Here is a 13,532-nt window from a genome sequence, read left to right as displayed (position 1 = left end):
GGCTCACAACCACATGATCTTTGAGTCCAGTGACGACAGCATGTTCGGTTTCCCCGGAAACAAACTCACTTTTTTATTGTATGTGCGGGTGAAATCGTTCTCACTCTGACCTCATTGTTCTCTGTCCTCCATCGTCGGACGTGATGAAGATGGTGGAATAAACAGAGATGGTCATGTGAGGCCTGATCTGAGGACACTCTACATGTGAAAATGATTATGTGTGAAACCAGGGGCTGCACTGACAGCACAGGCATACCAGGCACATTTCAGTGACAAACATGAAGCCCCCAATATGCAGCTCACCACCGTTACATCCAATCCCCCTTAACCCTCAAAATGTCCGTCTGGACTTTTTTGCCAGAAAATGTCCTGTAACTAAGCGCTTTTGTCCTTATTCTAGAATAATTTTCAATATCTGGCAGTTATTTACAATTTACTGCATGTTAAAATAGCGTTTCAACAATTTAAAATGGAGAACAGCTAAAAGTATTATTTAGATTAAAAAAATATTAGTTAAATTTGAATATTTTAACAGTATAAACCATGTATAGTCTTTGTCTCAAAATGGAAATTTTTTCTAACTCTCTCAATGGAGACAAAGTCGCTGATTCACCTGATTCGTTTGCTGCAACAGTGCGAGTGAAATTACCGTAATAACCACACGTTGGCTTTGACGTGCAACTTCTCAGCTTTCAGAAACCGTTGTAATTTTTTCAATTGCACAAACTGTCGCGTAACTATGGTAATGCAAAGTGCACTTGCACCTGTGATGCGCTCGCCGTTAGAGGGTTAATGGGGTCCCTTTATGAGTGGTGTCTTGCAGCGGCACTTCTGATGACGAGGGCCCCCGAGAACCAGCACGACTTGGGTCTGTGTTTTTTTGCTTTTCCATTAGTGATAGTACCTGGTGCTTTTTTAGTACCTGCTCTGGCGAGCACCTCTGTGTGAAACGTCCGGAGCAGAAGCTGAAGCAGCTGTAAACTATAGTTCTCTCCAGTGTCAGCTATAGCAGTAACGTGAGTGCAGGATCTCACTGTTTCAGAAATTCATAATCATCTGCAGTTTGTAAATCAATCAATGTTGCAACTAAAATCCAGGCTCAGTGATGTGCAACACTGGCTAAAATAAATAAGCTTGTGCCCCACCTCTTTAACAAAACACTGATCTTGTTGCTGTGTAAACACTCATTAGCCTCTGAGCTTTATTTACACTGTTTTTATAACTTTGTCGCCTGTAGCAATGGAGTAAAAGTCTTTCTTAAATACAGAACTTAGGAAATACAGACACTGTTGCATCACATTGTTCTAATGTGATATTTATACACAGCGTAGCAGTGATAAAATAGCATTAAAAGTGTCAATTTAACTATTTATATTCAAATCTTATTGTCATGGGGCCTTGGGTTAAAGTGGATACAAACATAACATGAAAGAAAAGGAGCAGAAAAAAGAAAAAGTTGATATTATCTGACCCTATTTAACAAGACCTTTTAACAGAACTAACAAAAATAAACAGAAACATTTCATAATATTCTACACAAAATCATTCACCTTTCACAACAACACAGAAGAGAATAAAACCTTAACATACAGGATGTCATTGTATCTTCTCAACATGATGGCTTTAATTCTCTCTTTGAATGTAATATTTGATATTGATTGTTTTGTCTTTTCTGTCAGGAATGTTCCATATTTAGTTCTGAATCTTGACATGATGAACATGATGACTCTCTCTTTTCAAATCTTTTCTGAATATTGGCAGGCAAAGTGTTCCTATGAGCTTTATACATGATTTGCAAAATACTATAAGTTACTGACTCATAAGGAAAATGCTGTTATGTTGTTGGTGCACAGGATTTGAATCCTCATGCAGTCGCCTCTCTTATCAAACAAACGTCTTGTGTATTATTAGACGTCTATACATATAAATTGTGAAGAGCAAATTTGTGTAAAATGGTGATTTACATTAACTCTGTTATTAACAAATCCTTTCCTTGAGATGTTTTGTAAATTCATTAAAAGTCCCCTGTATGCACGCACACACTTTATTAAAATGTTGGGGGAATAATTTTTTTTTTTTTTTTTTAACGGTGTCTCCGTGCCTAAACCTTTAAAACACCACAGCAGTCATGCACCAGTCTTGTGCAGCGACTGTGTGGGCGAAGAAAATGTGTGCGTTGTAATTCTGTATCCAATCAATGACTCAGAGGTCATCACATGATGGGGGCACAGCTCTGATGTTCCACGGTGCAGGAAACAGTGGATCCTGCTGAAAAAAACACATTGAGGCCTGTGTGTGTGTGTATGTGTGTGTGTGTGTGTGTGTGTGTGTGTGTGTCACACTGTTGCAACATTCACCAGCTCAGTGGTAAATGTTTGTTACTTCACTCAGGAAAGAGCACGAGTGTAGGAGGAGACAAAGTAAAGTGTCATAGTAGTTATTTTATCTGACTGTAATTTGTCTTAAAAACAAAAATACAGCATGTACACTGTATATACATACTGTGTGTGTGTGTGTGTCTACTTGTATATGTTAGGACCATTTTTCTGTCATAAACACTGACCTTGTCAGGACATGTAGGCCTCATGGAGAACAAAACCTGGTCCTAAAGAGGCATAACCTCTTTTTAAGGTTAAAGTAAGGGGTAGGCACTAACTGGTTGGGATAACAGTTTATTTAGGCCACAGGTGTCAAACTAAAGGCCTGTGGGCCACATCAGGCCCGCCATGCAATTGTATTCGGCCTGCGAGATAACATATCATGTCTTTCCAGCTTTTTTCCCACTGACTCGCTGATTAGTACCACACTTATCAAGATACCTCGTCAGTAAAATAAATAGACAAATTAAATGTGGACTTTGAAAACACAGAGGGGGGTTATAAGGGGGCTCAGCCCCTCACTTGTATTTGGCTTCCTCTCTTTTAGCTTTATGCATCTAGTAAAAATGATTGAGTACAGCCAATTATTGGCTAAGATATGTGACTACAGGACTGTTTGTGCTGTTCTACTGAAATATAGCAGAGGAAATCAGGCAAGACAGACACATGGAAATGGACAATTGAAAATGATTTGTTTGGAAGTTTTTGTTATTTGACCTCATCTAGCCCTTAACTTGGACATGGTTTTTAATTTTGGCCCCCTCTGTTATCGAGTTTGACAGCCCTGATTTAGGCTGTCCAAACATTTAGTGTCCAAAGAAGAATAGCTGCAGAAACATGTGTGTGTTTTTGTATGTGTATCTTTGTGAGGACCAAAAAAAAATGAATTCATATATTTTCTATTCTTTTTTTCTACACCAAAAAAATAAAGAAAATAGTTTAGCCAAAGTTTAGAATTCAAATCGTAGCCCTAAAGTCAGGCATGTGTGTGTGTACAAAGTTGATCATGTCTTGGAGACCTTTGACCTCTACGCTGAGACACACCCCTCCTTACCCATGGGGCCAGAGGCTGGTAAATATTCATATGTATATATGTATTTAGTTAGTGTGTGATGCCTGTTTAACCACAAGAGAGCAGCAGAAACACTGTGGCTGTTTTTTTTTTTTTTACTGGACCTTTTATTCCAGATGTGATTTTGCTCTTAGTTTTGTGAGGTCACTGACTTGTAGTCAAGATCGCCTAAACTGAGACTAAGACAGGCTGAGATAAACTATGACGGCTGTTACTGCACTATTAGAGGATCTAGACTCCCTTTACTTTTGTGTGCTGTTGAGAAGTCAACAGTTGAAAGTCATCTGATCTGACAAAACAGCTAACACCTCCAACACCATCTTTCACTTCCAACAGCTGTCTAAAGAATGGGAAATATGTAACTGATTTAAATCATACTTCATCTTGTAGATGACATTGTAACATCAAATTGAAGATTTACAATTATAAACTTAAAATTGCATCATGTCCCATTTTAGTGGCCAAATTACACTGTATGATATCAACTTCCCTGAAATGGATTAGGCCTAAGGTTAAGTCAGCACGACGGTGATGTGCAGATGTTATTTAAAAGTCAATGATCCCATTCAATTAGTCAAACAACACCATTTGAAGTACAATACTGCAATTCAACCGTACAAAGACACATGCACACGTCACAAGCACACACACACACACACAAAGACAAAGACACAAATTCACTGAATCAAATGCAGCAGTGCTGTCCCTAAATACACCAGACTCCTCTGTTAAATGTTGAAATTTTAGACATGTCCCTGGTAGTTGTTGGAGATAAACCCACGTTTTTAGGATTGTTAAGTATTTTTAACTGATCTACAGTTCGGCATTGTTTGGCTTGATTTCTGTGTCAGTAGTCTCTTCCTGTGACTTGACTACAAGGTCTTGACTTGTAGTCAAAAACGCCTAACCCAAGACCAAGATAATACCAAGACCAGAGGGTATCAAGACGAAGACAAGACTGAGACCACGTAAAAGTGGTCTCCAGACCGGTCAGGCTGCAACAATTATCTGTTCATTGATTAATTAGATTCAATTGCTTTTATTTAATTATTTTTTCAAAAAACAAATTCTGTTCTGATTTTAATGTCTTAAATGTGAATATTTTCTCTATGTGGGATTAAAGTCAACATTTTTATTAAATTAGCGAAACATGGGCCAACATTTTACGTCACTCAGGTGACATTTTATGGACATGTTAAATTTAAAATTAAATTCACCCTCAGCAACATACAAATCACACATTCACATATCACATATTTTCCACACATATTTACTTCCACTTACATTTTTTTGGAAACTCTGTGACCCTGGTTCGATGTTGCTATTGCGTTTTATCGCCTGTAGACGTCGCGCTAGTGTCTGAGTGGACGTCCAGCAGCGTGGGAAGGAACTGTGACTCCTCCTCTTCCTCATTCTCAGCCCCTTACCTTTAAAAGCTGGTGCTCCTCGCGCACTCACACAAACACTTCTCTCTGTCTCTCCATCGGTTGTTCTGTCTCACACTGACCGGTTAAAGATGTTCTGCAGACGGCTGCTGCAGAGAGTCACACCGCTGACACGGAGGTCTCTCAATCCAACATGTAGAGATGGTGAGTCAGGTGATTATGATTGTTTTAATAGCATTAAAGGTTAAATGTCAATTTGAAACTTTTGTTAAATACTGTTTAATTGCACTTTAACAGTAGAGTCAACAGTTTAACAATATAGCAGTAGAGGTAAATTTTATTTAAACCTATGAAATGGAACATTTTCCATTGAAATAAGCAGGTGAGTTTTCACCCTCCCCTCCCTTTTTGTCTTCCCTCTGTTGAAAAATTGAATTCAGTCATAATGTATTTAACTCTTAACATTGTGATGATTCTTTTTAATATGTTTATGTGTTTTTTAGTGAGGATTGAAGAGTGGGTTTGTGGGTTTTCTACTGTGAAGACTGGAGCTGCACGAGGAGGAGGGGGTGTGTCCAGCTTTGGGAACACGAAGTTCTAGACACTGGTTACAAGAGAAAGGATCACAAAACTATTTGATTTTCAATGGCAGGCTTTTAACTTCTTATATTTCTGATGTTAATGCATTTTTATGTCGAGAAGTCACAACTTTTACAGGATTTATTGTCTTCATATATAAAAGTATGAAGTACTTTTTCTCTATACTTTTTTGAGTAATCCAAGGTCAAAGTTCACTTGTTGATGAACAGGAATAAGTGTTGTGATCCGTTTTTAATGAAGTATAAATCCTTATATTTTTTATAAGTAAGTTATCATTTCACTTTCATTGGACTCTGTACCTCTCATAATTAATACAAAAGATATATTAAATACTTTTACTATGTACTTTTGGAGTGATCAAAGTTTGCTTTTTGCAACAAAAAATAGGGTAGTCATCCATTTTTTTGAAGTATAAAATCCATATTTTGTATTAGTTTACAATTTCACTTTCATTAGACTCAGTACCTCTCGTACCATACACAGGAATATGAAGTACTTTTGGAAAAAGGTCAAATTTCACTCGTTGCAACAAAATAAGGGTAATCATCCACTTTTCATGAAAAATAAAATCCTTATTTTTTTTCATTAGTAGTTTATGATTTCACTTTCATTGGACTCAGTACCACTTGTACTTCATACAAAAGTAGTATGAAATACTTTTACTGTATAGGCATCAACTGGTTCTGAGAATGTGAACTAGCTGAGCTTTCTTTTTGTACTTTAGAAAAATGTGTTTATCTAAGTTTTTTTAAAATAAATCACTTGGTTACAAAAAAGTCAATAATCATCACAAAAAACATTACTAAATGTCATATTACAAAATGTTTTTTTTAAAATGACAAAAAAGTAGGATTAGGAAAACTTGTTACTAAAATTATATAAAACAAAACATCAGTTGGTTACTAGAACAAAATTATAAAGTGGTATAATGTTACACAAACATGTTACTCAAGATGCAATTTAATAAAAAATCTTAAAATAATCTTAATAAATAAGATAATTCTAATTCATGAGGTCCTGGAATGACTAGAGAGATGCAGACCCCCTTGTGGCAGTTTAAAATAAATCACTGGGACTACATGCAAGCAAAGCTGTATTATCAGCGTGAAATATTTTTCATCCTACTATAGGAAATATCTTTGTGTGAATCAAGACGAAAATCTGTTTAAGTTTGAAATGTATTTGTAATGTTTATTTGGAGAGGAGGCTTGCGTGTGAGCAGAGATTTGACTCGGCTCACTTCAGGCTTTCTGTTTTCATGCGTTCCTTCACAGATCATCCTTTACTTTGTTGTTTGAGCACGTAGAATTTAGACTGAGGGCAAACTGCTGCTTTCATTTCCTGTTGGGAAAACGTTTGGCTCGACAGAATAATGCTGCTGAACTGGAATTAATTCAGGTCGACGGCTGGACGTGACTGCCCAGTTTCTCTGTTTCAGTCATATCTTCCTCGGGCCGTGACCTTCACTGCCAGGACATTTTATTGAAATCCGTTCATTACTTTTTGAGCAGCCAAAGATGTTGGTTATATGAGAGAAGACAAATGTTAGCTCCAGCTCACACTATACATGTACACTGAGCAACAGCGACATGCAGCAAATTGTCTCTGTCTGTCTCACTAAGTATAAGACTGCTGACATCTCACGTTCACCCAACACACACGTGTCCACATGTTTCATTGCTGCTACATTAGCCTGACATGCAGTGTTGTAATGTTACAAGTACAAATACTCAAGTATTGGTTTACTTTATTTATATTTCCAGCTACTTCTACTCCACTACATTTCCTAAATAAATTGTCTTTGTTACTTGTTACTACCAAATAAAATCAGAAGAAGAAGAGTTGGTAATGATCTGCATTTATATAGAGCTTTTCTAGTCTTGATGGGCTGCTTTATACTACAGTTTTCACCCATTGACACTCTGCAACATGGAGTTAGTGTCTTGCTCAAGACACGTAGTGGGAAAATGACTTTTCATACTTAAGTACATTAAATGTCATATTTTAAGACTTTTACTTAAGTAACTCATTATATAAAAAAAAAAAAAAGTGACCTTCACTTCTACCAAAGTAATTTTCTGGTAAGATACTTTTACTCTAGTATCACTTTTAGGCACTTTATACAAGACTGCTGACATGCATGTCCACTTTTACAGGCTTCAATCTCACTCCCTGCAGGGGTTTTAATTTAAGGGATGATTTAATGTTTAGTTTGGTGGCTGCTAAATATTTCCACCGCCTCAACTACAAATGGCCACATCTTTATTGTATATCTGGATTTAGAGATGGACACATGACGACACTTGTTTATCCTTCTGCCAACTCGTAAATGTGCTGTGTTCAATCAGCAAAGTGGTTCAAAATTGAGATGCGTTTTAAAAATGTCAATATATTTTGATCTTTATTGCATTTTTTTTCGCCAGCAGTTTCAGTGCGACACATGGCCTTTGGGATCCCAGGTGGCTCCACCAGCATGACATACTTTCTTCTGTGTGGAGGAGGACTCACTGCTGCAGTCGTCTATGTGAGTGTCTAACATTTTTACATGCCACCTTCTGTTTCATGCCCTGCATTGTTTGATGTACGTAGACTAGAACAAACGTCAAGTCATAATCACTAGTGGGGTTATGGACACTGTTCACTGTCTGTCTCAGCCGTTGACGTGAGATTCCTTGCAGAACAATGAGCGAGTAACATTAAGCAAGAGAGAGCAAATGACGACGTGATCCCTGGGAAATGAGAATTCTAACATCTGTCTCACCAAAGAAAATGAAAAAGATCCCAAGGACAACCACTTGCCAGATAATCTGTTTTAAGACTGCACAGATTGTTGTTTTATTTATTGTATTTGTATTTTTTTACTTTATTTATCCCCTAGGGAAATTCCTTCTCTGCATTGAACCCATCCTCGACCTTCCTAGTATTAGGAGCAGGGGACAGCCACTGAATAGCCCCTGGGGAGCAGGACTGGGGTTTGGGTACCTTGCTCAGGGGTACCCCAGCCCTTTGACCTGGTGGGGATTCAAATCGGCAACCCATTTTTCCCTCCGTCTCTTTTTAAAAAAAAAAAAAAAAAAAAAAAATGATATTACATTGTTTTTGTTGCCTCCTTTGCCTCCACCTGTTGCCTCCTCTTTCTTTGAAGTAAAATAAATCACTTCCCGTGTACAGAGCAGCAATATCGCTGGGTCACACGAGATCTAACCGATTGACAGAGAAACACAGAGTGGTGTCTGGAGCTGATGGGTTTTTATCTACAATGTGTGAACTTTGAAACTTTGTTTGCCATTTTGTGTTATCATTCAGTGTGTGACGGAATGTTCCAAGCGCATATGTCTGACCTCCTTCTCTTTAGGCTTACAAGACAGTGAGTGGTGACAGTAAAAGTTATGAGAACACACCGGCCGACATGGACTTGGCAACAAAGGGTCAGTGTCACACACACACACACATACGCGACGCCGCACGTGGTCTCTTTATAAGTGTACAGAAAGGACGAGGAAAGAGGAAAAAACATTACATATAAAAAAAAATACTTTGTTGCATTCTGCAATGTCACCATTACATGTCATTCATTTTTAAATTGAACTTCAGTCACATTTAGTCACAAGCACTACAAATAATTTTTGTAGTGCTGTACATAAATTATTTGTACAGCACTAAATCATATACATATAAAGGGCCGAAACCTTGTGACATTATAGGGAGAAGATAAACCCTTTTATCATGGAGAAATCTGTGGCAGAGCCAGACTCAATTGTAGGTTTTTATAACTTTTCTAAAGCATAAATATTAAATGTATAATCCCCAGCATTAAATAACACCAGTCCCATTTAATTTTTGGTGGTTTATTCAACTTTGGTTTTACTGGAAAACATTCCCGTACACTCACCAAACCTCAATTTCTGGCTTACCCACCCAAATGTCAACCATGGTAGAATAATTATTCTGAATAGGTTTAATCTTGCCTGTCTGTTTTGATTTCTGTCTCTGAATCATTTGTGTGTTCAGCTCTTTTGTTCCCCATGTTGTTCATGGCTCTGCGCCCAGAGCAGCAAACCAGCTTCAATGAGTTTAAGCAGCTACTGCCTCCGGATCAGGGGTTATAACCTGGGAGTTTTGTTTATGTTCACAAATTGAGTTGAAATCTATTATAATTTCAATGATCACATTGTTCAGAAAAACCCAAGTCACTGACACATTGTTGATAAAACGGTGTAAACTGCACATATTCCTTTAATGCCAACTTATTGTCTCCTATTATTTATTGAGTTAATTTTTTAGTGTATGGTTGGTAATTTTAGTTAAACAGGAGGTCAAAACTTCAACTCTGATTGGACTTGAATCCACAACCTTTGAATCTCTTCCTCTGAGCTTTGCTAGAAGGTCAACAGTGAAGCAACAGGGTTTTTTTTGTTCTGCAGATTCCTGCTGTGCCTCCTCCATGGCGACCAGCTGGGCCGGAGTCAATATAGTTTTGTGAACGCAACATCAAATTAGGTTAGATTAGAAAAGCCTTTTTTTGATCCTCACTGGGGGAAACTCTTGTTACATCAGGAAAAGGCTTCAGAGTTTAAGTGACAAATGCAAATGGTAAGGGATTTAAAATAAAACAATACGTTTAAATTACAAATGCAACATAAAAGCAAAACGTCCTTTTAGTTTCAACAGGGGCCTGAAAATAGAAATATGATAAGTAGAACTAATAGACAGAAATATGAAGGTATGTGATAAAGTTTCAAAAATATTAATAATATTCAAAATATACAGCATATTAATGTCAAAACTCCTGCATTACAGGTGATTTTTGTTGGACTATTCTGTTTGGAATTTTGATGTTCTCTCTTTACTTTGGTATTTTATTTCCGTGTCTGATTTTCTGTTCCTTTTTAGTGTCAAGCTACACTGAAGCATTTTCTCTTTACATCTTTATCTGCAGTGTCCTTAGTTGTTGCAGAGTCTGTTCCTCCTCCTGCAGAGGAAACAGCTGAGCCTGTCGCTGAAGCCGTGTCCGAGGACGCTGCAGATGTGGTTGTTTTGGAGGCTCCAACAGTCGCAGAAGAAGCACCTGCAGAGAAAGAGGCTGAGCCGGAAGCTGCTTCTGTCGGTGCAGAAGTTATTGCCATAGTGGAGGCTCCAGCAGTGGCAGAAGAAGCACCTGCAGAGAAAGGGGCTGAGCCTGAAGCTGCTTCTGTCGGTGCAGAAGTTACAGCCATAGTGGAGGCTCCAGCAGTGGCAGAAGAAGCACCTGCAGAGAAAGGGGCTGAGCCTGAAGCTGCATCTGTCGCTGCAGAAGTTATTGCCTTAGTGGAGACACCAGCAGAGGATGCAGAGGATGCAGCAGTAGCAGTAGAGGACACAGCAGCAGACATCACTGGTACGGCTACACTGGAAGAAATCTCTCCTGTTCCCTCAACTGAGGTTGAGGTTGCTCCTGCTTCAGAAGTGGCTGCATAAATCTCATGAGCCTGAATAAAGGGATTAGGTCAGCTGTGCTCCTAGAAACAAAAGGACTATTTTTAAAAACCTGAGTACATGCAAAAAATTATCAGTTCAATTTTCGGGTGCCTTTTCTTCCTTTTACCTCACCTCAACCTTTTTGAGCTTAAACCACACACATTTAGGATTAGGGTATCAAAGTGGATTCTGTTTAAAATATTCTATCTGAGGAAATTTGGTATTTAGGGATTGAACAGAGTGGACAATTAATGTTCTCTGTGAAATAATATTTAAAGTTGCCTTAAAAACAGGACATGGTCCAGTTCTGTCATTGTGCTCTGCTCGGCAAATACTTTAATTCTCAGCATTCAGTGTTTACCCTGAATGTTGTCTTAGATTATGATTATAATATATAGTGGTTGTTTCATTCAGATTAAATTAAAGTCTGTTCAGTGTTTAGTTTCGGGCTGCAGGTGTGTTTCACTCTCACATTGAGAAAAAAGTTAAAACGGAATCATTTTCCTCATTGTTTTTGTCACAATCTGACTTTTAGTCAAATCCTTATATTTTCAGTTGTTCAGTTATCACACCTTTTCCATAAAAATGCCATTTTTAGTATGTAAGTATTTCGCAGACATCCTTGCTCTGTCAGGTGTCTTTCATTGTGAAACTGATCTTTCAGGGATAATCACAGAAAAACTATCTATTCACCTCTCTCCGAGCACTGAAAGATACACAAATGTATGTTGATTGATAAGTAAGTTGTGTTTCAATAAAGTTACTTGTTGATGGTTGGATATGGCTCTCTTGTGTGGTTCATTAAATACACAGTCAAAGTTTAAATGTTTATGGGTATAAATTTAGCACAAAAATAAGGATTTGGTGGATTATTTCTGTGGTAACAATGCTGCAGGTGATAAATCTCATACCAGTGGAAAGCCTGTTTAGGTTTCCCTTTTTAAATGTAAGGATTTTGTAAGGAACATGCATTTGTGGGTTGAGCAGCAGAGCTCAGGTTGTGCCAATGCCAAACAGCTTATTCTGCTATCCACTGATTGAAATCTGAAGAAACAAGACATATTGGCAATTTAACAAATTATTAATTTAACAAATGTGGCACCATTTAAAGGGGATAAACAGGCTTTTCAATGATATACAGAAAGATTTGTTGCCAAGAAGCATTGTTACCACAATGAAATAATCAACCAAACAAATATTTCATAGTTGTGAGGTTTTGTCCTAAATTTAGTTTTTTGTTTTTTTTTTGTTTTTTTTAAAAAGATCCAACATTAATTCATAAAATCCTTTAAAATATGCATATATAAGACTTGACCATAGGTTCTATACAGCCGAGTCTGCAGATGTATGTATTACTTTGACATCTGTCTATGGTGTTAACGTTAACATCACCGTCTGCTGATAATAATTTCTACAAACTGTATTATGCACTTTTAGGCTGCACAGTATATTTTGAACTTGAACAGGTTTTTATGGTTTTAAATTTTGAATTATGACTCACAATTGTATTTTATCATCGTACTATGTGGTCATGTTACATAAAAAGTGAATTATATAACCACTTGGGGGTAACAGTTGATGCAACAGGTTAGAGAGATTTGTATTTGTATTATTGCTTAAAAATTGGTATGAAAATATCTTGAAATTGATCAATTTCAAATAAGATTAGGACTTTGTGAAGTGTAATAGAATGGATTCAGGACACTAGCTGTAATACCCAGCCCTTTTTTGCTTTTGCTTATTGCCTTGATCAAAACAAGATACCAACAGTAAACAATGTAGTAATTATACTGTAGACATATAAACAGCCTCCTCTGTAGAAATGTTTTCTTTTCCATTATTTCATTGCAAACTGAGAGGCAGACAGACAAAAATCTGAATCCATTGTAAATTAATGTGTTTCTGTGTAACATGGACCACAGGATAAAACAAAGCTAAACTAGTGACACAAATCCAGCTACTCTTACCTAACTATTCTGTACCTTACTGATAAATCACATTCTCTTACAGTCGCAGTAGGGAAAGTAATGTCGTGTTACAGTTTTCTGTCGTGTGATTGGTCATGTGACTGAACACAGATCCAGGACAAACATGAAGGACATTTTACACTACAGAGTAAAGGTTTTTTTATTTTTTTTATTTTAATTAAAATGCGAGGTAACTATTTAAATTACAAATATGATGATGCCAGTGGAGTAGTGGTAAGTGAGGAGCTCATTTGCAAAAACTAATAACATTTTTTTTCCTTTTTTATGTTTTATTTGTAGGATACCTCTGCTTTTTTTTTTACATGCAATCCCGATGTATCCAACCTCAGTTTACAGTACAGAACATTATAGAACTTATACTTTTACTCTGTTAACCTTTAAGTGATTGTGTACTTGGAGAAAACTTGATATTACACTACATTGACCTTTACTTTTGAAGGCTAATGTATTTTGTATCTTCTCTTTCTGTTATGATTGTTTATATTTTACCCTCTAAAGCCAAAGATTGATAAATAGATCAGGGTTAAAATTATATAAAATTATTTTTACCCAGTACATTCTCTATATAACTGTTTTTCCTTTGCTCCAGTTGTTGTGATATTCAGTTCATCAGTAACATCTTAACAGCAATTGACTGAACTAATTAAAAAAC

At 37.0% G+C, this 13,532-nt stretch overlaps 1 protein-coding gene across 3 annotated transcripts; it reads left to right on the top strand.

Annotated features, from left to right (window-relative positions):
* Nucleotides 1-4,884: 4,884 nt before the first annotated feature.
* Nucleotides 4,885-11,671, top strand: LOC131467592 (cytochrome c1-like). 3 transcript variants are annotated; one of them, XM_058641588.1, is made up of 4 exons: nt 4,885-5,039; nt 7,862-7,959; nt 8,791-8,863; nt 10,375-11,671. In XM_058641588.1, exons 1-4 carry the CDS (start codon nt 4,967-4,969, stop codon nt 10,890-10,892), a joined length of 762 nt encoding a protein of 253 aa, XP_058497571.1. In that variant the 5' UTR covers nt 4,885-4,966; the 3' UTR covers nt 10,893-11,671. The 3 variants fall into 3 exon arrangements, with proteins under 3 accessions (XP_058497571.1, XP_058497570.1, XP_058497569.1); XM_058641587.1 differs by having other exon boundaries at nt 4,892-5,039; nt 7,859-7,959; XM_058641586.1 differs by having other exon boundaries at nt 4,892-5,048.
* Nucleotides 11,672-13,532: the final 1,861 nt, after the last annotated feature.

The sequence above is a fragment of the Solea solea genome, chromosome 10 (genome assembly GCF_958295425.1).
Source record: "Solea solea chromosome 10, fSolSol10.1, whole genome shotgun sequence".
Classification (NCBI taxonomy): domain Eukaryota; kingdom Metazoa; phylum Chordata; class Actinopteri; order Pleuronectiformes; family Soleidae; genus Solea; species Solea solea.
The sequence above is the reverse complement of the archived record's forward strand: the minus strand, read 5'-3'. Positions and strand labels throughout refer to the sequence as shown.